Here is a 19,943-nt window from a genome sequence, read left to right as displayed (position 1 = left end):
ATAGAAATCTCAGAGTTATCCAATGGTATGAGGAAAACAAATTCATAGTTTCAGTATCTAATAAGTGTCAGGTGGCAAAAATATTCATTATTATTAGAAGTTTTATTTTTAATTTAATTGTGGTTTTATTAATAATTTGCAAGTAAAATGTACTGTAGGCTTTTTATATTTCTTTCCAAATTAATAATTTTAGCCTATTTCATCAAATGTACAAGTCATTCTATGAAATGGCTTTCCCTGTATACAGCAGGTCCAATCCGGGCCTGCGTCCCCCTGCCAAGGCACTGATGCTTCGTAGCGTTTACCGGAGGGTGAGGGAGAAGACTATTTTGGAGAAATGAGAAACTTCCCTAGGACTTGTTATGAACACTCAATTCCTTTGGAGTCATGGGAATGTCATAAATCACAAAAGTGGTTTTGCCCCAGGATGGCGTGAAGCCTGGCTGACCCCCCAAGGCCTCTGCCAGCTCTTTAGCAATTTGTCTGGCACAGTCTACAGGCAGATTTAAAGGTGACCCACTGTTAGCAACAACAGGGTGAATGAGAGATCTGTCTCCTGCCCCGATGGCCCGGTGCCTACAAGAGCAGACTGAAGGGCCAAACTCCAACCCGTGCCCAGGGCACCTTTGGCCGACCTGCTCTCCCGAGTCACTGCTGTGACTCCCACAGAAGGCAACGGCAGCAGGGTGACAAGCGCGCAGATGTTAGCTCTGGGTCATGGGTCTACATGCCCCTTCAGACGTCTGTCCGCATGGCTGGGCCACGGCCATGGGGCAACACCATTTCCGGCATGTTGTATATGTCAAAGGGGAAGTTGGAGGGTTCACAGGAAGGGTGTAGCACCTTCTCATCTCACATGCGAGCCTCTTGGCTCTGTTCTGTGCACCAGAGAGGCATTAGCCCCAAGCAGAGTTAAAAGCTAGCTAGGATGTTGTGGGTAAGCTGAAAAATGTCCCCCACCAAAGACACCCCTGGCCTCGTCCCTGGAATCTGTGCCTTCTTCTGTATCTGGCAAAACACAAACAGGAAGAGGGAGGGGGGCTTTGTGGATGGGACTAAGTTAAGACTTAAATGGGGAAGTTATCCTGAATCATCTGGGGTGGTAGTGGGGGCAGAGGGAGACTTGATACACGTGGAGAAGAAGGTCATACGAAGATGGAGCAGAGAGACACCTGACGATGTCAGCTGTGAAGCTGGAGGAAGCTTGGTGGCAACGACCAAGGAAAGCCAGCAGCCACCAGACGATGGAAGAGGCAGAGAGTAGATTCTGCCCTCGAGCCTCCCAAGGGAGTTCAGCCCCGTGAGACTGATTGCCGACTTCTGGCCTCCAGAACTCTGAGAGAATAAATTACTGTTGTTTTCAGCCCCTGAATATGTGGCGATTTCCTAGGACAGCAGCCCTAGGAAGCTATTACAGCTGCACCAGTGTAGAAGCTGGTGTCCCTGCCGTGGGGCTCAGGAGACCCATGGAACTGGTGGCTATTGTTCCCTCTCAGCCCTGGGGCACTTTTGGTTTGCCGGCCATTTTTTGTGTCCTCCTGGCACAGACCCATGGTTGTCAATTCAATAGCCAATGGCCACTGGGTAGCCCCTTGTCCCCTTGCCCTGAAGCTTCAGAGAAACTGTCAAGGCACCCGGAATACTAATATAGAAACAACCTGAATCATTACATGTGAATGAAGAGCATAATTTAAAAGTAGAATCTAGATGATCTTTACCATCTAGTTATTTCTGTTATCCCACTTTACAGTTGAGAAATCTGGGGCCCAGAGGAGTTAGTTGACTAGTCTTGAACCAATCCAAGCTAGAGCATCTAGAATGTATTCTCTAAGAGTTAGTCATAGCGGAAACCCCAAAAATTCCTTCCATCCCTGGGTCAGTGCTAACTGACACAGCAGAAGACAGAGAGAGAGTGAGAGAGAGAGCGAGAGGAAGGAAGGAGGGAAGGAAGAAAGGGGGAATGGGAGAAAGGAAGAAAGAGAAAGAAAGTTCATGAACCATTGCTTCCGGCATCTGGCAAATTAATCTGGCAGTTAATCGAGTTCTACCCTCTCTGTGTTGTTATAGTATTTAACCATTGCTTAAATAATTTATTGTTATTTAGTGTTTAGTGTTATTTAGTGTTTAGCAATTGGCTTATTGCTCAGACCAGGTTGTACATTCTTTTCAGAAAGGTGGATTTTATCCTCCTCAGTGGCCAGCACAGATCTTTGCTCAAAGCTAGCATTCCATAGACGTTTATTTTGTTTCTGTCCTCAAGAGCCTACCATGATTTTGTAGGCCCCAATGTCATTTCATCTTTTTTACAGGTGAGGCCACTAAAGCCTACCAAAAGCCACCAGTCCCAGGAACAACTGCACAGCCAGTTACCCCGATGCAGGTTACGGGAGCCACGGCCACCGAAGCCACCGCTACGAGCCTGCCAAAGCCATCCCCATCCACAGGTTCAACCACCAGCAGCCTCGGACCACAGCCCGTGGGCCACAGGAGCTGGGAGTTGGGTCAGTAGGTAGACTGTGTGTTGTCCTGTGCTAGCAAAGTAGGCTTTCGGAGTCAGGGCTCTGTCTGAATGCTTGTGTGGAGTGCCCATCTCCCACCTTTTGAGCTGGGTGAGGGGTCATGCTGAGACCTGGGCCAGGAGTATGTGGATGTGTCCTTCCAGACTCAGGGGTAGACTTGAGCCTCATGCTAATTCAGGACATGCTATGAGCTAAGCAGACCATGTCAAAGGGGCTGAAGACAGATTTGACAGTGGGATTGCTATTGTCAGACTGTGGAAGGTAGGATATTACACAACAGTTTCCTTTTGCAAAATCCTCATTTCTCCAAAAGTCCAGCTGAAGGAATAGTAGGGTTCAGTGGAAATACTGTTGGGTTTTAAGTGACACACTGTATATTCCCAGAAGTCTTCAAACATTAGAAGCAAACAAAACTAAACAACTGCTATAGGGAAAACCAGATAGCTACATTTTTATTCCTTTCCTGATCATTTTTTATGCACCCATCTCTTAAATCAAGTTTTAGGTTTTACCATAGTCTATTTTATGAAATTAATCTTGGTATTACATCAAACAGGACCTTAAGGGTTCATCTGAGGACCCCCCTCTCTAGTTTTTAACACAGGCTTCTCTGCCAGCCCCCCTAAGCTAATCAGCACCCCTCTCACTTCTAAGCAACTCTGGCAAGAGTCTGGAAAATTCCACAACAGGAGTGACAACTTTTGTCTCAGCAGGCTTTTCTAAATATTTCCCTCCTGGGGCCATTTTTTCCTTCCAGGAGGAAGGACCTGGGTCTTATTCTGTTCAGTGTCTTCTCCAGCTTCCAGACATTTCTGCCACACAGCATGGCCCTTCCCCTTCCCGTGTCAGAGCCCAGCCATCATTTTATCCTTTTCTCTAACAAATAGTATCAGCACTTGCAAGGCGCTAGACATTCCTTGAAGCACCTTACAAACACTCTCCTAGGAAATTCTCGGACCAGCCCTCTGCAGTGAATGGATGACTTCTGCTTTGACTAGTCCCTTGTCCTGATGAGGAGCCTGGGGTGTGGGTCTCAGCCGGCCCAGCTCACACAGCTGAAAAACAACGGGAGTCTGGTTCTCTTGGAACTGGCCTGCAGGAGGTGCCCCTGCCATCCTCGGCACCCCGGGTGCGGATGAGGCCATCTCAGAAGCGGGGGTGTTAAGCACAATCAACTCCCACTGTGATGAGGAACAACAACAATGGCCTACAGGTCAGTCCAGGCTTCCCGGGGCCCGCACACCACGCACCCTTTTAGTCAGTGTTCCTAAGAACTCTACTAGTCGAGGAGTATTATCAGGCCATTCAATGAACGACCCATGGAAGAAGCTATGATATAAAGTCCCCAAATAAAAATACTGTCCGGAATACATAGGACCTGCCCCCCCATCCTGTTGCTGTGTAACCGCTGCCGACTGGAGCACAGGCTTACCGTGCCCGCCAGCAGGACACATAGGAAGGAAGGAAGGAAGGATGTTGGGCGAGGGAGTCCCACAGCCAGGAGTTTTCCTCTTTCTGAACTTCAGGCCCTCGACTTTTGAAGCCCTTGATTCTTTCAAAGACTTCGGCGTACTTGACTAAGTTGTTTGCTCATGGGGCCTCCTTGGAGGAGGTTGAGTCTTACATAACACATATAATTAAACACGTGGCATATTTATTTGGCTACCCTGGGAGCCTGGACATCCTGGAACACGTTGGGCCTGTGCTTGTAGAAACCTCAGCCACCTTAGGTTGTGGCTCCCAACCTGGCACAGCCTCATTATTCCTGGCCGGGGCACAGGGCCGTTGGCCGGCAGCCTCCCCAGCCCATCGGCCTCCCTGCCCAACCTCGTCCAGCACCCGCGCCCGGGCCGCCCCACAGACTGCCAGGCAAACACTCAGAATGAGCGTTCCGGCCCGCATCCACCCTCGCTGCCAAGAAAGGGGCCAAACTGGGGAGGAAGAAAGGGATAGAGGGCAAGAAAAAATTATATTGCCTGTTCAAAGGATTTTGTGTAGGAACGAAAAGAACTGAAAATGGGTGTTTGAATGCCTGTGTCTTTTTGTTAATAACAGTTAATTGAGATACTTTCCACATAGCATATAATTCACCCATTTCAAGTGCACGACTCAGTGGTTCTTAGTAATCACAAAGTTGTGCAACCATCACCATGACTGACTCTAGAACATTTTTGCCACCCCAAAAAGAAGCCCTGTGCCCGTGAACTAATCCCTCCCCAGCCCCAGGTTGTTGCCCGTCTACTTTGATGAATGCCTACCTTAATGTATGGCTATAGATATTTGCTCTGATATTTTAGCCCAACTATTTTAAATAATATTTAGTACACAGATAATCCCTTTTCTTCTTCAAAGAAATTGAGAATGTTCTGCCAGTTCTAACAGAGCAACTCTTCTACTGCTGATACACAAGTGAGTTTTTGTTACTGCATTTATTAAGGGCTTTTCCCTCTCTTTTTATGTGTGCCTGGAGTCAAAGGTTCTAGAAGTTGGTTGTGGAGGGGTGGCCAAGTAAAACCCAATTTATTTATTCAGTCAACAAATATTTATTGAGTGCCTACAATGTGTCAGGCACTGTTCTGGGATCTTGGGCTACACCTATGAACACATCCTTCCAAGATCCCTGCAAAGGGTCACTTCAGCTCTTGGCTCCTAGAAGTGTGTAGCCAGAACAGGAACAATCTGCCCTGGGGGGTCTGTGAGTCCTCTTTGCTCCACAATGTGGTAAGGAACTGTCGTTCTCACAGAACATAGGAACTTGTAGAGAGTCTAGGGGAAAGTGGAAACTTCATAGCCGGAAAAGACAGGGGCTCTCCCAGTCCAGAAGGAGGGGCAGATACAGGCGGAAGAACATGGAGGATGACCCAAGCATGGGCCAACCGAACAAGATAGCAAGGACCAAGTCAAGGCTGGGGGTAAGGGAGCCAAGAGCTAGAGCAACAGAGACCTCTCAGAGGGACAGGAGCGAGGCTGTTCTGTTCATCATGGAAGATACCAAGAACTACACAGGCATGCCCAAGAGCCAGGTGGCTGCAGAGCCACATCCCAGGGCCAGAGCGGGCAGCGTGTAGAAGCAGATCCACAAACATGCTGAAGAAAGGGCTCTGGAAAAGGCCGGCTGCAAGGTCAGCTGAATCTACCACAGGCTTCCAAGGGTGGGGTGGCTTTGCTAGGCGTTGTTTTCCTAGTCCGTTTCCTTTCAAGAAGGGCCACAGTTGCCTCAGGAGACCTAACTGATTTCCTCCGTCCACAGAGAAGGGGCGGATGACGGAGGGGAGCAGAGCGCCCCCTAATGGCACGGCATGCTCACGGCTGCGGGCGTTTCCCTTTCTAGGGAGGAGGAAGGGGACCAGCATCTCCCAACTCCCCAGTCCCTCCGCATGAGACTTCCCTTCTCACCAACTTCTGTCTCCTCTCTGAAAGTTTATCTTATTGAAGGTATCTGGAGAACTTTTCCCTTAGAATCCAATATTACAAATACTAAGAAAAAGAGGAACCTTCCCATAGAAAAATGCGGGAACGTCATGACCAGTTAGGCCAGAACAGAAGAACTATAAGCGACCAATAAACGTAACAAAAGTTGTTCAACTTCGCCAGGAATCGAATCAAGGCAAATTGAGCAACAACATGTCATTTTTCGCCGATTCACATGAGAAACTGACAATACATGGTTTGGTCTAGAGTGTGGAAAAACGACCCAGAATTTGCACTTATGGGAGTGTATCCTCAGGTAATTATCATCTGAGAGTGAGGAGCCTGATCACAGATGTTGTTCCTAATAAAAAATAAAGATAAGCGGTTTAAATGTCCACCATCAGAAGGGTTAAAGCAATTACCACCCAGCCATTAACATTTTGGTGAATATGTGCATTTACTGACCTGAGACTGGCCTGTGACAGATTGTTAAGTCAAAGAAGGGGGCTACAAAACAGCACGGGTACCGACCTCATTTTGGTACTTGTGTGTTGTACGTGAGAATGTGGGCATAGAGAAAAGGATACGACACTCTCTGCCATGGTTGTGGACAAGTAACTGCGGGACAGAGGAAGTGCAGGTGAGTTCTTACTGCACATGGTGTGTGTTTTTACAGTGAGCACCTGTTCCTGTTACAATTAGAGAGAAAACAGTGCTATTTTGAGTTTGTATTCAAATAATTGGAACAAAGTCGAAGGGAGTGAAACATTGACTGTGGATAGATTCTGTTTTCTGAGGAACTGATAGTGTTCCATGACCTTCTGTCTCTTCCCTTCTGTGAAATTTGGTTCTTTCCCTCAGCTCATTTTCACATGGTTTCCTTGTCCCCCCAAAACAGACTTTGCATCTCTCTTTACAAACCCCCCTCCCCATCTTCTCTTTTAAAACCTTGCTTGATAAATAATGAATGCTAAAGTGTATTTGATTTTTCTCACAAAGTAATTAAGGATAACCCATTGTGTATCTTTAAAATGACTGAAAGCTAATGCTATTTGCATCAGTACCATGTTAATGCCATTTAAGCAAATTGTGGAACGTTAAGTGACATTGATACTGAAGGATTACTTTAGCCGCCTCAGGAGTGTCACAGGTGAGGAGAATTATTGTAAGAATAATGAAGTGTAAAAAAATATGGCCCTTTAGAAAAGATACTTTGGCAATTGTGAAATACAGGGGTTATGATTACGTAGGATTTTCAGTCCGTATTTTGAGTTAAATCCCCACCTCACCCCCCTCTTTTTTTCCATTTCAAGGCCTCCTTGGGGCAGGTTCAGACCACCCAAGGACAAAGCTTTACCTTTGTTCTGACCTTGGTTGGTAACGTCTTGCTAGGTTGGATCATGGAAAGAATGAGAGCAGATTAAATTCATGCTCTGACCAGTGCCATGTTTTTACAGATCTCTGGTCCACCAGCTCCTACGCAAGCGGCCACCACAGCCCTCGCGCCAATCCAGGTAAGAACCTGAACTCACCTGTCCAGCTCCTAACGGAAGTCTAGAGTGTGTCTGTCGGGTTTGCCTTCCCAGATACCTGGCCATTTGATTTAGATTTGGACAGAGAGCCTTAAACCGGTGATCCCAACAGAAGATGCTGCTCAAGGGCCCCACTTGTAAGGAAACTTGAAAGGAAAGCCAGGGAGCCATTAAATAAGCAAGGCTTTCACCAGTTGCCATTCCCTGGAGGCAATTTTGTGGCGGTTGTGATCGAAATTCCTAAGGATTCAGTAACTAGGCTCTTATAAAGCTGAAAAATGATACTCTCTGGGGTTTGTGCTTGAGGAACTAGGGTAAAAGAAAGAGAACCTTTTTTAGCATTGTCTAGGAAAGGGCAGGGCCGACTTTGCTTGGGTACTTCTCTGATACGGGGAATAGAAACGCGTTCTCTGGCCTCCAGGAACTCTGTGAATTATGGCACTCCCAACTCTCCTTTCTTCACTTCTCGGTGCATCCCTTAAAGGTTTGGCCCAAACACTGGGATTGCAGAGGGATGAGGCAAGCTCTCTTCTCTGCAATGCCCATGAGGCCTGCAGAGATTAGAAAGGAAAAGTCGAGCAAGGCTGGATGCTTTCTACAAACTCTGCTCAGGGCTTGGGCCACAAGTGGATACACTTGATAGGAGGACACCATACCGTTTGCAGCCACAAGGCACTGCCATGGGAGGGGAAGGGGGCGCGGGGTGGGGCTGGGGAGGGCAGGACCTCCTGAGGAAAAGAGGTCAAGCCTTCTTCTTGCCAGGGGATACTAGTCTGTCCCCCACATGTTAAAAGATTCGGAGAATGGAGAATGTCGGTTCTGTTTGGCTTTGATACTGGATCAGAGCAGGGGCTCCCCAGGGGCCCCCAGACAGGACTCGCATCGAGGAGCTAGCTGCACCATTGTACCTTTGCCAAAGGACACGCTGTTGTCCTGGACAAAGGGTTTGAAGAATCAGATCGCTGGACAAGCCAAGGGCTCCGGGGCCATCTTAGTCTTCAACAGGCCCGTGGGACCCCTCAGGCAGCCAAGCTTGGGGCACTCCCTCCTCCTGTCCCCGAGGCTAGGAGCTCTGCCTCCGCCACAACCCCCAAAGAGAGAGCCAACCACAAACAGCTCGACTGACCTCCAAGGAGAAGCGGAACCGGGGCAAAGGAAGGGAAGAGAGCTGTTTGCCGGTGACATGTGAGTCAGCTGGTGCCGTGTCATCCCCTCAGATATCCAAACTCGGGATTCTCCCCAAGATGTTTTCCAGAACCCTGCCGGAGCACAGGTCAAGCTGGGGAAGCTGCTGGCTGCTTACCATCCCTGCTCCATCACGCTGGCAAAAACCCTTCTCCCCACACACTGGACGCTAGCCTCCGCAGCTCATCTCCACGTCCCCAGGGTTTGGGGGCAGGCCAAGGTGTTTCTAACCCCTAGAAAATGTTTCTTTGCCTGTCTGTTCTGAATGCTTCAGAGAGAAAAGTGTCTGGCCGTCTGGACACCCAGTAGTGGCCCTGGGCTGGGTCGGTTTGAGAGGTCCCCAGCTGGGCACAGCCCAGGACCAGCCTCGGGGATGGAGCTCAAATACCCAGAGGCACCACTGCAAATCAGATGTGGTCCCGGAGGTCGGTGCAACAAGGCACATTACCTGACCTCCAGCTCTGACTTTTTACTGCCAACAACCCCAGGTTACTCTCAGGGTTTGACCCCACTCCTTTTCTCTAAACTTACCACCTCGGGTCCTCTACCTCTGAGCCTGTTTCTTTTCTGTTCTCCTTCACGCTCCCAGCGATTATGCTCGATCTCCTCGAGCCTCACAGATGCTCCCAGCTCCCTTTACACCCTCAAATCCTACTCACTTCTGTGGCTCCTCTCCCTCCGTCGTCATCCCCGACACTGCTCTGAGCCTCCCACCCACTCCCGGAGAGCCCTGGCCTCAAGAGCCCCTCCTAGCCCACGGGCGCCCAGACCTCATTAGGGGGTGCCCAGCCTCCTTGGGGCTCCTGCAGGTGGACGCAAGCCACTCGCACACCGTGAGTAAAGGCAGGTCAGAACGCTTAGGGTTCTTAGATGCCCTTCTGCCGGCTCTTTCCTCAGAGACAATCATGCCTATCAGGCAAGTCACCCACTTCTTTGGCTAGAAAATCATGGAAACCTGGGATTGGGAAGAATTGCATAAGGTGCCTCTGCAACCATTCCCCACCAAAGAAATGAATCCCTTGGGGGCATGCCAGACAGAGGCTTCTGCCCCAGGTCAGAGAACTTTGAGTGAGCCATTAGGGGATTCCCAGCCCCCTCACTGTTGACAGAACTTTCTAGGACTCAGCCCCACAGATCCTAATTTTTCTGAACTGGAGCTTCTCAAAGTGTGGTCCAAGGACCCTACTTCCAGGGATTTTATAAGGTTCTCCCTTCTCCTACTACACAACTGTATGAGGCCAAATTTTCTTTGTGTACGTGAACCAAAACAACATAACACATAGATGGAGGAACAGATAACAGATTTGGGCCATCTTTTCTTATGCCAGACATTGAAGAAAGTTGTCACTCTTCTCACTGAATTGTTTTAAAAAGCAGCTGTTTCTCATAAAAAGTTTGTTAAAACAAAATAGCTCTATTGTGAAGTGGGGAAATAGTTAATACTCTGTTTCAGATGAGAGAATGCATCATTTCAATTTTTAATATAAGAATAATAGATATGACCCTCATAAACAACAGCCCTTTGGGATCTTCAGTCGTTTTAAAGAGCATGAACTTGAGAGCCTTTAAATATACAAAAGGAGCCTTCATGTCCACCTTTAGGTGCCATCTTTCCTAGGATAAATTTCTCCAGTTCCTCCCACAGGTCCTTCTGTGACCACGGTACACCCCTTAGCTACACTTTGGTCCATGAGTGACTCAGAGCAGGACACCCAGAGCAGAACGCAAGCCCATGAGGGTTGTGTGCCCAGGAACTGCCTCTCTCAGCCTAAATATTGCTCCTCCATGAAAACATCCCCAGTTATATTTGGAAGAAGTGCTGGCAGCCCATCAGTTCATCTCCTCCTGAACTGGCTATAACTCAAGCACCAGGACTTCTTCTCTTACACTTCTAGGGAAGCAGATCACACCCATCCCGTCTCTGCACCATTGAGTTTTTTTTGAACCCAACTTAGAATATCACACTTATCGCTATGAAATTCTCTTTTAGTTTCATCTCTTGCAATCTTCCTGAATCTTAATTCTGTCGTTTAGTGTATTAACTATCCTTCCAACTTCTCTGTCATCCACAAAATTGATGAACATGCCACCTGCCTCTGTTCTTGTCACTGATAAAAATACACCACATGGAACCAAATCGCATGAGCCCCACTAAATACCTCATCTGTGTTTAGGGCAACCCATTACCAGACACGAGCAGCTATATACGGACCCAGCGAGGTTGTCATTGACCTCAGCACTTCATCCTCTGCTCCACGGGACACCAGGCTTAAAACCCCCTCCCGCCATGCCTTCTGCCCACTGATGCCCACTGAGGTAACTTCCCACATCCCCCATTTTCGCCACCCCCACCCACCGCAGAGGAGCTACTCTTCAGTTTATAGAATACCGTGTATCGAGCATGCTCTATGTCAGACACTGTGCCTTGGGTTAGAACTACAGAGATGAATCAGCTGTTTTCAGATTCTAGAATTGTGCTGTGGGAACTTTGCCTCTACAGGTAGAGGATCCCATCCTCTAGCCCCCCAGAGTTATCAGCAAGGCCACTGCCATCTCTAGGCCCCAATGCCGGATGCTACCCCTCCTTCCAGGCCCTCTGAGTGGGCATGGGGGCCACTGCCTGGGCATGGCTGCTCCTGCTCCCACCCCCGGGGAGGGAGGGGTACCCCTGAAGATTTCAGTTAGAACTCAGTGACTTCTCCTCAGAACCATTCTGTTTCATGCTACCATGTTTGATCAAATATGCTTCCCTGGCCTGGAAACCCAACCTCGTGTCTTTTGCATGAGAAAAAGGCTACCAGGTCCCAAACCAATATCCCACATGGAGCTGGGAGTGGAACTCTTGTGGAAACCTAGGACGGCAGATGTTTCATGGGGACGACGGCTCCCTGGGAACCTCAGCCTGTCCTGGGCCCCTCGGAGAGCCCCGTGCCAGGGCAGGGGGTGCCGCAGGGGGAGGCCCACAGCCAGCTGCTCTCTGTGCCCACTGTTTCTCCTCAGCCAGAGAGAGCCGTTGGAGGGAAGCGTGTGGCTCTAGTCAGGAAGCCTGGATGTGGGGAAGGAGGAGCCCAGGTGCCAGCAGCCCTGGAGGCCTGCTGCCTGTCTGACGGCCACCTCCTCACCCCCACACTCTGGGGGAATCTCTGGGGACCCTGGGTCATTGCTCCCACTTGGGTCCTGTGCTGGGGGCTCCCAGGTGGGCAGGGAAGAGAAGCTGGATCCAGAGCCAGGATCCTGACCAGGGTCTCCGAGCAGGGATCTCGCGTGCCCCATGTAGGGCGAGTTACGGGGTGGGGTCCCTTCAGGGCCTCACCCATTTCCCCCGGAGATGTTCCAGGGCCCAAGACTCGGGGGAGTGATAAACAGGTGGGGGTTATGTGCAGTCTGTGGAGCCAGGCCTGCCAGCTCAGCTCCCTCCTCCCTCTGCAGGGGTCTCCTCACCTCTAAAATGGGGTCATGGTTGTCAACCAGCGTTCCGGGTTATGGGGACTTACCGTTGTGACGTGCTTGGTCAGAACCTGACAAGGGGCGCACTCTTAGTGAGCGTTCATGGTTCTACCTTTTTTCTGTGGGAATCCTTCGGGGCCAGCGTCTCCCTCAGACACGGAGGGTATCGAGGAGATGACCGAGCAAGTACGGCCACAAAAATGAGTCCTTGTGTTCCAAGACTGCCTTCCCCTTTTGGGGGTGATTGTGTATACATTTCCCTCCGTGGCAGGCAGGTCAGGACGAGTGGTTAGGACCTCAGCTTTGCACAGGAGAGAACGTACGGTGGGAGAAGGCAGGGAGTCCCCCGGGGTTCCCGGCTGGGGTTTGGTGGACACGGGGTGGGCCTTCTCCTGCCTTTCACCCTCCCATCCCCGGGTTCCTCCTCGGCGCCAGGATGGAAGTGTCCCCGCAGACTGACCTGCCATTACCACCAAGTCCAAAATCACCAGGTCTCAGCTGTCCAAATGTTTGTCAGCCCTCGGGGTTTGGAGGAAAGCGATTCAGTTCATACTTGTCCCCAACAAATATAAACGGCACCAGCAGAAGGACCAGAACCCAGGACAGGAGCGAGAGCTTAAGAGATCCTTGCTGTCAGGAAACTGTTTCTCTCCTGCTGAAGTATGCCCAGCTTTGTAATTCTCTGTAGCCTCAAGGGGGCCCAGAGCCTTGGGCAAAAGCAGAGATGCTACCTGCACTGGTTTTGGGGTTGTTTTTTCTTTTCTTTTCTTTCTTTCTTTCTTTTTTTTTTTTTTAAGGGAAGGGTGTGTCTTGCCAGCAGATGGCGATAGAGAAATAAGTCTAAAAAAAACAGAAGGTTTAAAACCTATAAATCATAAATCTGAACTTCGAGATCATCTCACCCAACCTGCGAATGCTCTTCAGCAAGAAGTCAAGGTTCACAGAGGGTCTGTGACTTGTCTAAGGTCATACACCTGGTTAGTGGCTGAGCCAAATTAAACTCCATTCTCACCATTGAATCAGAATGTGCACGAACACAGATTGCCTTTCAGAATAGCCTCCCATCATCGTACGAAGAAAAACACCACTTCTTTTGAGTTGTTCATCATCGCAAGATGCAGCCACGCTGACGGGCTCATCAGGCCCTCAGCTGTCAGCTGTCCGAGCTGGGCAGGTGGGCAGAGAAGGGACAAAGGGAGAGAAACAGCTTTTCTTGCTATCCTTCTGAGGCTTCAGCCCACGTTTGTGCTGCCTCTGAGCCCCTCCTGGCCATGACTCCCCTACAGCCATCAGGGACTGTGGGATAAGAATCCCCCCCCCTTCCCAACCACCCCTTCCCCTTTTTCAGGACCAGCTTAGAGTGGGGGGCATACAACATTTTACTGCAGAGAGAAAGGCCAGGCACCACTTTGCTGTCTTCTGCTGGCAGCACGCGGTGACAAGCAGAGACTCAGGAAATGAGGGGACCGCCTGACCTCAGCAGTGGCCTAGATTCGTTCTGTATAGTTCTAAGGAAGAGAACATAAACAGATGGGTAGTCAGATATACCTAAAATGACTTAGGGCTCATAGTGGGTGCTTCATGAAGATGGATGGTGGGATGCATTAAGATTTCAGATCGATACAGGAAACATTTTCTAACAATCTCAGTGGTCCCAGAAGTGTGTAATGAGCTCCCTGTCCCTGGAGGTATTCAAGCACCAGCCATCCAAGCACTTGGCAGGGGTGTTGTAGAAGCATGCTGGGTGGGATTGGTTTCGATTGGATGAGTTTTTGGTCCCCTCAAATCCCGGGATTTCTATTTTCCATGATTCTTGGTGCACAGTGAAAGAAAAGGCAAAGATGTTTCTCTCTTTGGTTTTTAGAGCTTTCTGAGAGAAGAATCCTTAAGGTTTTAGGTAGCCTCATCCTAAAGCCTGGTGCCACGTTCTTTTACTGAACTTTCTGCCACAACTGTAAAATGTTATCATCCTGGAAGTTCATTTGAGAGCTTCTGCTGGTTTCACCTAAATAACAAGTTTGCTTCTTTTTAATTTTGAAAATCAGGGGAAATGGACTTGTGGCAACCTGGATCGGTCCTTTTAGATGCAGGTAATTATACAGCCCAACCTCCTGGCCCTGACTAGACGGGAGACACCTAGGATGCCAGAATTAGGAGAGCCTGACAAGCCAGCGGGTGGCGCAGAGGCCAGTGTTGTCCCTTGGGTAACAAAAGGGAAATGAGAAACATGAAGACTAAGCTCTACAACGGGAGTGAGGGAGTTCCTCAACCCCAAATGAGGCTCCAAGTCTCACTCCATCTCGAAGCATACTGTGACTCCCTAGTTCCCCCTCTTTGCAGACGGGTGTTCAGCTTTCCCTCCGTGTGAATGAGTGTTGTTTGCTGTTCACTGAATTAAGTGTTCCAGACTCCCCACAGCAAACCCAGCTCTCGGTCTGAGGGCAGATTTTACTGGGAGGGAGAGATGGGGTGGAGGAAGGACGCGGGCCTCTCGTTTCTTCCCTTCTCCCTCCAACGTGGAGCCTCGGACCGTTCCCCTGAGAGGCTCCTGGCTGAGAAATGCCGTTAGACACCCAAAGCGAATCTTTAAAATGATGCGAGGAAGTGGGATGAGCAGACTGACCTTTCATGGAAAGATGAAATCATGTGCTCGGCAAATTGGAAAAACTAACAAGCCTAGAGAAAGCTCACCACAGCCAAGAGCGAGCGGGGCCCCCAGCACCTTCCTCCTCTGCCAGAGCCTCTGGGAGGGCACTCTTGGGCCTCCCGAAAACAGGGAGACCAACTGACCAACTTCTGGTGCTGCCTGAGAAATGCACTGGCCTTCCAGAGCCTGAGAAGATTCGCACTGATTGTCTTCGATCCCTTAAATGATACATGTGTAAACTTGGCTCCCATGTAAATGGCTCTAGAGAAAACTCCCGAGCCTGAAATCACACACACACATATTCTCAAAGCACAAAACCCTTTTGCAGCTTTACCTCTAATCTCAGGCTGTGGAGGGGAGGGGTTACTCTCTGGACCCTCTTATTTGTTTGCGTTCCTACGGATCTTAGGTCCCCTCTCAGTCTATATCTACCCCCCATTAGATTTCCATGTGTCTCTCCTATCTTGGTTCATTGACTCAACCACCAAATGTTGACCAAGGACCCACACATGATAGGCAACAGTGAAAGTTTCCAAGATGAGCAAGACACATGCCCTGACCTTAAGATCTTCAGAATTTTACAGAGGGATAATTTACACTGGCCAAGTGCTTCCTTCTTGCAGATAAGGAAACTAAGGCTCAGATAGACTCAGTTAACAGGCAGTAGGGAGCAGACCTAGGTCTTGTGACTTCAAACTCCCTGAGCACCCAGGAGAGTCCCGTGTCCTTAGTAGGCTGTCAGTAATTCGTTCTTACCTCTGAAGTGGGGGGCAGTGTGGAGAAGAGTACAGTCAGCCTTAAGCCAAGCCTCCCCGCAACCCCAAACTGGGTGTGAATATCCATGATGTCCCCATCCCTGGGGTAAGGCCAGATGCTTCCTGTTCTTGTAAGTCACCAAAAGTTTTACTGTTCTTTCCAGGATTTGTTCCAAAAGAAGAATTAAGCACACAGTCTTTGGAGCCAGTATCCCAGGGAGATCCAAGTAAGTGAACTGACGACTGAAAACCATAGTGGCTGTGACATCCGAGTTCCTCCCTCTCCCGGCACTCACTCCCACCCGAACCCGCTTCTCCCCCACCCTGGATCTATTCATCTCCTCTCTCCTGCCACTTGGTTCTAAGGGGAAAGGGAAGCTTATGGAGGATTTAAACTGTGTGCACGAGGTGGAGAGGATCGGATTTTTTTTTCAACAACACCATGGCAACGGGGGGGGGGGGGGGGGGGAAGGGGAGACAAAGGAGGGGGTACAGGAAGAGACCCGCTTGCCGGCAGGGTCAGTGGCCCCAGTGGACAGGGGGGCAGACAGAGCTCTGAGCTGGAGGTGGAAATGGGGAGAAATAGGCAGATTCAGGAGACTGAGAAGGAAGAATCTAGAGCGTTGGAGAAGAGGTGTGAGTGAGGAAACTGACGAAGACGATTTGAGCGGCTGGGCTAATGGGCGGGGCCATGAGGACCAGTAGGGTGAGGCTGGTGGGAGCAGGGAGAGCTTTTCTGCCCTCCATCTCCCATAAGACCTTCGGTCTAGTAGACAGTTGACTACCCATAGCCGACTTGAGAAGGAGCACCCCATCTGGGAATTCAGAGTTGGAAGGTGATGAGCTAGGATTCAAAACCAAGGTCTTGAAAACAGGAAAGGTGACCTGGGGAAACCAGAGGGCTTACACCTGGAGAACTTCAGCACTAAATAGGTGGAGGAGAAGCACCTGAAGATACCAGGAAGGGTCAGGCGAAAAGAGGAAAACCCAGAGGCAGCTGAGGGTCGCAGGCTGGGGAGGTCCCCCACAGATTGATTCCCTCAGACTGTCGTGGCAGGTCAGCCACCCGTGGGCTAGGAGTCCCAACCCAGCTATGTAGGAGAATCACCTGAAGACGTTTTAAAAAACTCAAGATGCCTGGTTCCTGGTTCATACCTACTGAATCTGCCTCACCCTAGGTCTCGCTACTCAGGGTATGCACTGACTATATCATCATCACCTGCGGGCTTGATAGGAATGCAAAATCTCTCTCTCTCTCAGACCTACTGAATCAAGTGATTTCTTTGCACATCAAACCTTGAAAAGCACAACTCAGAGGGATTCCTGGGCATCCCTCTTTGTTGAAGCTTCATAGGCAACTCTCATATATGTCCATGGTTAAGAAACACTGGCCTAACGCATTGGACAGCACAAAGCATTCACCTATAAAATCATATCATGTTGGAGAAAAACAAAGCAATTAAGAAAATTGGTAGATTGATTTCTGTACTCTACCTTACCTTTTATTCCTTGTCCTCCAACCTCTGTCCTCTGTGATAAGAATAAATTGGTCATGCTGAACGTTTAGTGACTCAATTCTGTCCTGTAGCATTGATGTCATCTTCCTATCGGCATGTTTTCATCTCCGTACGAGGAGGCCACTAGGTCTCAGGGAGCGCACTCGCAGAGCTGAAACCATGATCATTAAAGCATCTTGGGAAATGGAGAGCACAGGTGATTCCAATGTCAGCCATCAGGGTAGTGAGTAAAGAGAGCCAAACCAATAGAGAACATCTCAACTTCTTAAAACCCAGCTATCAAATGAACACTTCAACTCTGAGCACGGTTCAAGATGTAAGAAATAAGAAAAAAATTGTCTATGAAGAAGCAAAACAGAGACTCAAAATCCATGTGCTTTATTTATTTACAAAGATAATCACCGTTGGGCCTTATTCTAATTAAGTTATTTTTTTAAAAAAAAGTTTTCATTTTAAAAGGCATACTGAACTAATCTGCTGACAGCTGGAAGAAAAACCCCTGTCCAGGAGCCCTTCTCAAACTTTCATGTGCACACAGTTCACCAGGAGATCTTGTTAGAATGGGGATCTGATTCTGCAGGTCTGGGTAGAGCCTGGGAATCCTGATTTCTAGCAGACCACAGCCGCGGTGAGGGGGAAGGCCCAAAGAGCACCACTGCCACCTGCTGGCAATAATTCTCATTGCCAGCTCGGACGCAGGAGAAAAGGGGTAGGCCCCACGAGGGGTACAACATCCAAGGCTGAGAACAGTTCTGCTTCTCTTCTGCTTTTCCCCAGCCTTCTGCAGTATCTTTAAGCCTCACTTCTTGCTTTTCTTTGATTCTTCCAATCTTCATCTCAAGGATCATGCTTTGGCATAGGCAGTTTTGGGGCAGCAAAGCACAGGGGAAGCCAGCTGAACAGGAAGAGTTGGCAGGCACTAAATGCCCAGGCAGACAGGAAATAAGAGTTTACTAGATCCACTAATAAGCCACGGCACTAATTCCAGATGGAGCAGAGTCAGCCAGGCCCAGAGAGGTCCCTGTCATCGCCCACTTCTCCTCTGGCTTTCATTGCCATGGGCCAGTGCAAGATGATGATTGAAGCAAATTCTCAGATATCATTTTTTCCTTAACCTGCCAATTCTGTAGTATCACTCTTTCATAAATATCTCTCATAGATTCTGCATAACACGGGGTCAACTCATGTCCGTTTCTTGCTCTCGTTTAATATATACATACATCCCTCCCTGCCTACTGATCTCCTCCTGGGGAACGGGATGACCCTGGTCACATGGAAGCAATGCAACATGCGTTGGAGAGAAGAGAGCCTAAGAGTGGCCTTGTGGGTGATCCTGCAGCAGCCTAGGGAGATCCTGGTTTGTCCAGGCAGCTGCACACCCAAGCATGAAGGACAACACTAGCCCGCGTGTCCTCGTGGGTACTCCAGCCCAGAAATTCCTAGCTTTACTGTCCTTCTCTCTTTTTTTCCTCCCATGGAACTCTGTTTTGAAATATATTTGTCTCCCACATGACAGTTGTTCAACAATTCATTTCACCTCCCCCCCTTTTTTTTAACCAATCAAAGGGATATATACCTCCCAATAAGAACTGATCATATTGGATAATCAGCTTTTTCATATTAAGATGATATAATATCAGTCGAGCACAAAGAAGACACTATTAGTTTATGCGGCTTTCCACCAACTGCAGCAGCATTTGAAAGGTTGAGAAGAGCTTTAGCCCCTCACCTCCTTCAAAGCCTTCATGTACGCACAGAGGTCCAGAGATGCCAGCCAGAAGGACTGTCCTCGTCTCTATCACAACTGAAAGCAAGGAAAAAATGCAAAGACTGCTACAGACAAGTCCTGAGATATGTAGATACATGTGGGTAATTCTATGGTTGCCTCACCCGGGGAAGTGAGGCAACCATTCTATCATTCCTGCCTACCCCTCCCCCCACCCACCCCCTCGACCCAGCACTGGCCTTGCAGATCTTTTCACACCTTTATAAAAAGCCAACACATAATTCTACAAAATTAAAATAAGGGTAAGAGACCAGGAGCTCCTGAGACTCAGTCTCGGTGAATTCTACATTGAAGGGTCTGCACTGATGGCGTCTGAGCCGAGGAAACCATCCTCAGAGCTCTCCCACACTTGACCGGGAGGCCATGTCTTCTGAAGGCTCTAGGTGTGGCTGATACAGAGAATTCTAAAGCCGTTATAGAAATAAGTGCTAGCCCAAGTGCCCGGTGAAAATCTGCTATGATTTTAAATAAGTGAATATACTCTGCATCTTGCCACTACTTTTTACTTTCTCTGCACTGGAGTCTCAGGGGGCTCTCACGGGGGAAGAGAGAAGAGAGCGCCCGGGTTAATGCAATGAGAGATCATCAGAGTAACAGAGCCCTTTTCCATTCCTCAGACTGCAAAGTTGACTTGTCGTTTTTAATTGATGGGAGCTCAAGCATTGGCAAACGTCGATTCCGAATCCAAAAGCAGTTCCTGGCTGATGTTGCCCAAGCTCTTGACATTGGCCCTGGCGGTCCACTGATGGGCGTTGTTCAGTATGGGTGAGTGCCGTTCTTAATCCAGAAACCGAGGGATGTTGCATGCTGAATCTTATGCCACAAATAATACCAACACAGCCTACAGCCCAAATTCATTCTCTTCCTTAATACAAATGTAAATGAAAGAAATAGAAACAAGGCAGTGCCATTTAAGAAATCTGACTCTTCGAGGCACCTGGGTGGCTCAGTGGGTTAAGGCCTCTGCCTTCAGCTCAGGTCATGATCTCAGGGTCCTGGGACTGAGCCCCGCATCTGGCTCTCTGCTCCGCAGGGAGCCTGCTTCCCTTCCTCTCTCTCTGCCTACTTATGATCTCTGTCTGTCAAATAAATAAACAAAAATCTTAAAAAAAAAAAAAAAAAAAAAAGAAAGGAAGGAAGGAAG

At 49.0% G+C, this 19,943-nt stretch overlaps 1 protein-coding gene across 4 annotated transcripts in view; it reads left to right on the top strand.

Annotated features, from left to right (window-relative positions):
* VIT (vitrin) overlaps positions 1 to 19,943 on the top strand; it is a 103,102-nt gene that overhangs the window by 62,681 nt on the left and 20,478 nt on the right. For 3 of the 4 annotated variants that reach the window (XM_059405425.1, XM_059405424.1, XM_059405422.1), the window contains exons 7-11: positions 2,310 to 2,501; positions 7,388 to 7,444; positions 14,140 to 14,184; positions 15,661 to 15,723; positions 19,417 to 19,564. In XM_059405425.1, coding sequence (XP_059261408.1) covers positions 2,310 to 2,501; positions 7,388 to 7,444; positions 14,140 to 14,184; positions 15,661 to 15,723; positions 19,417 to 19,564 — 505 coding nt within the window. The remainder of the gene's footprint in view (positions 1 to 2,309; positions 2,502 to 7,387; positions 7,445 to 14,139; positions 14,185 to 15,660; positions 15,724 to 19,416; positions 19,565 to 19,943) is intronic. The other variant, XM_059405426.1, reaches the window with a different exon arrangement.

The sequence above is a fragment of the Mustela nigripes genome, chromosome 7 (genome assembly GCF_022355385.1).
Source record: "Mustela nigripes isolate SB6536 chromosome 7, MUSNIG.SB6536, whole genome shotgun sequence".
NCBI classification, from domain to species: domain Eukaryota; kingdom Metazoa; phylum Chordata; class Mammalia; order Carnivora; family Mustelidae; genus Mustela; species Mustela nigripes.
This window is presented reverse-complemented; position numbering and strand designations above follow the sequence as displayed.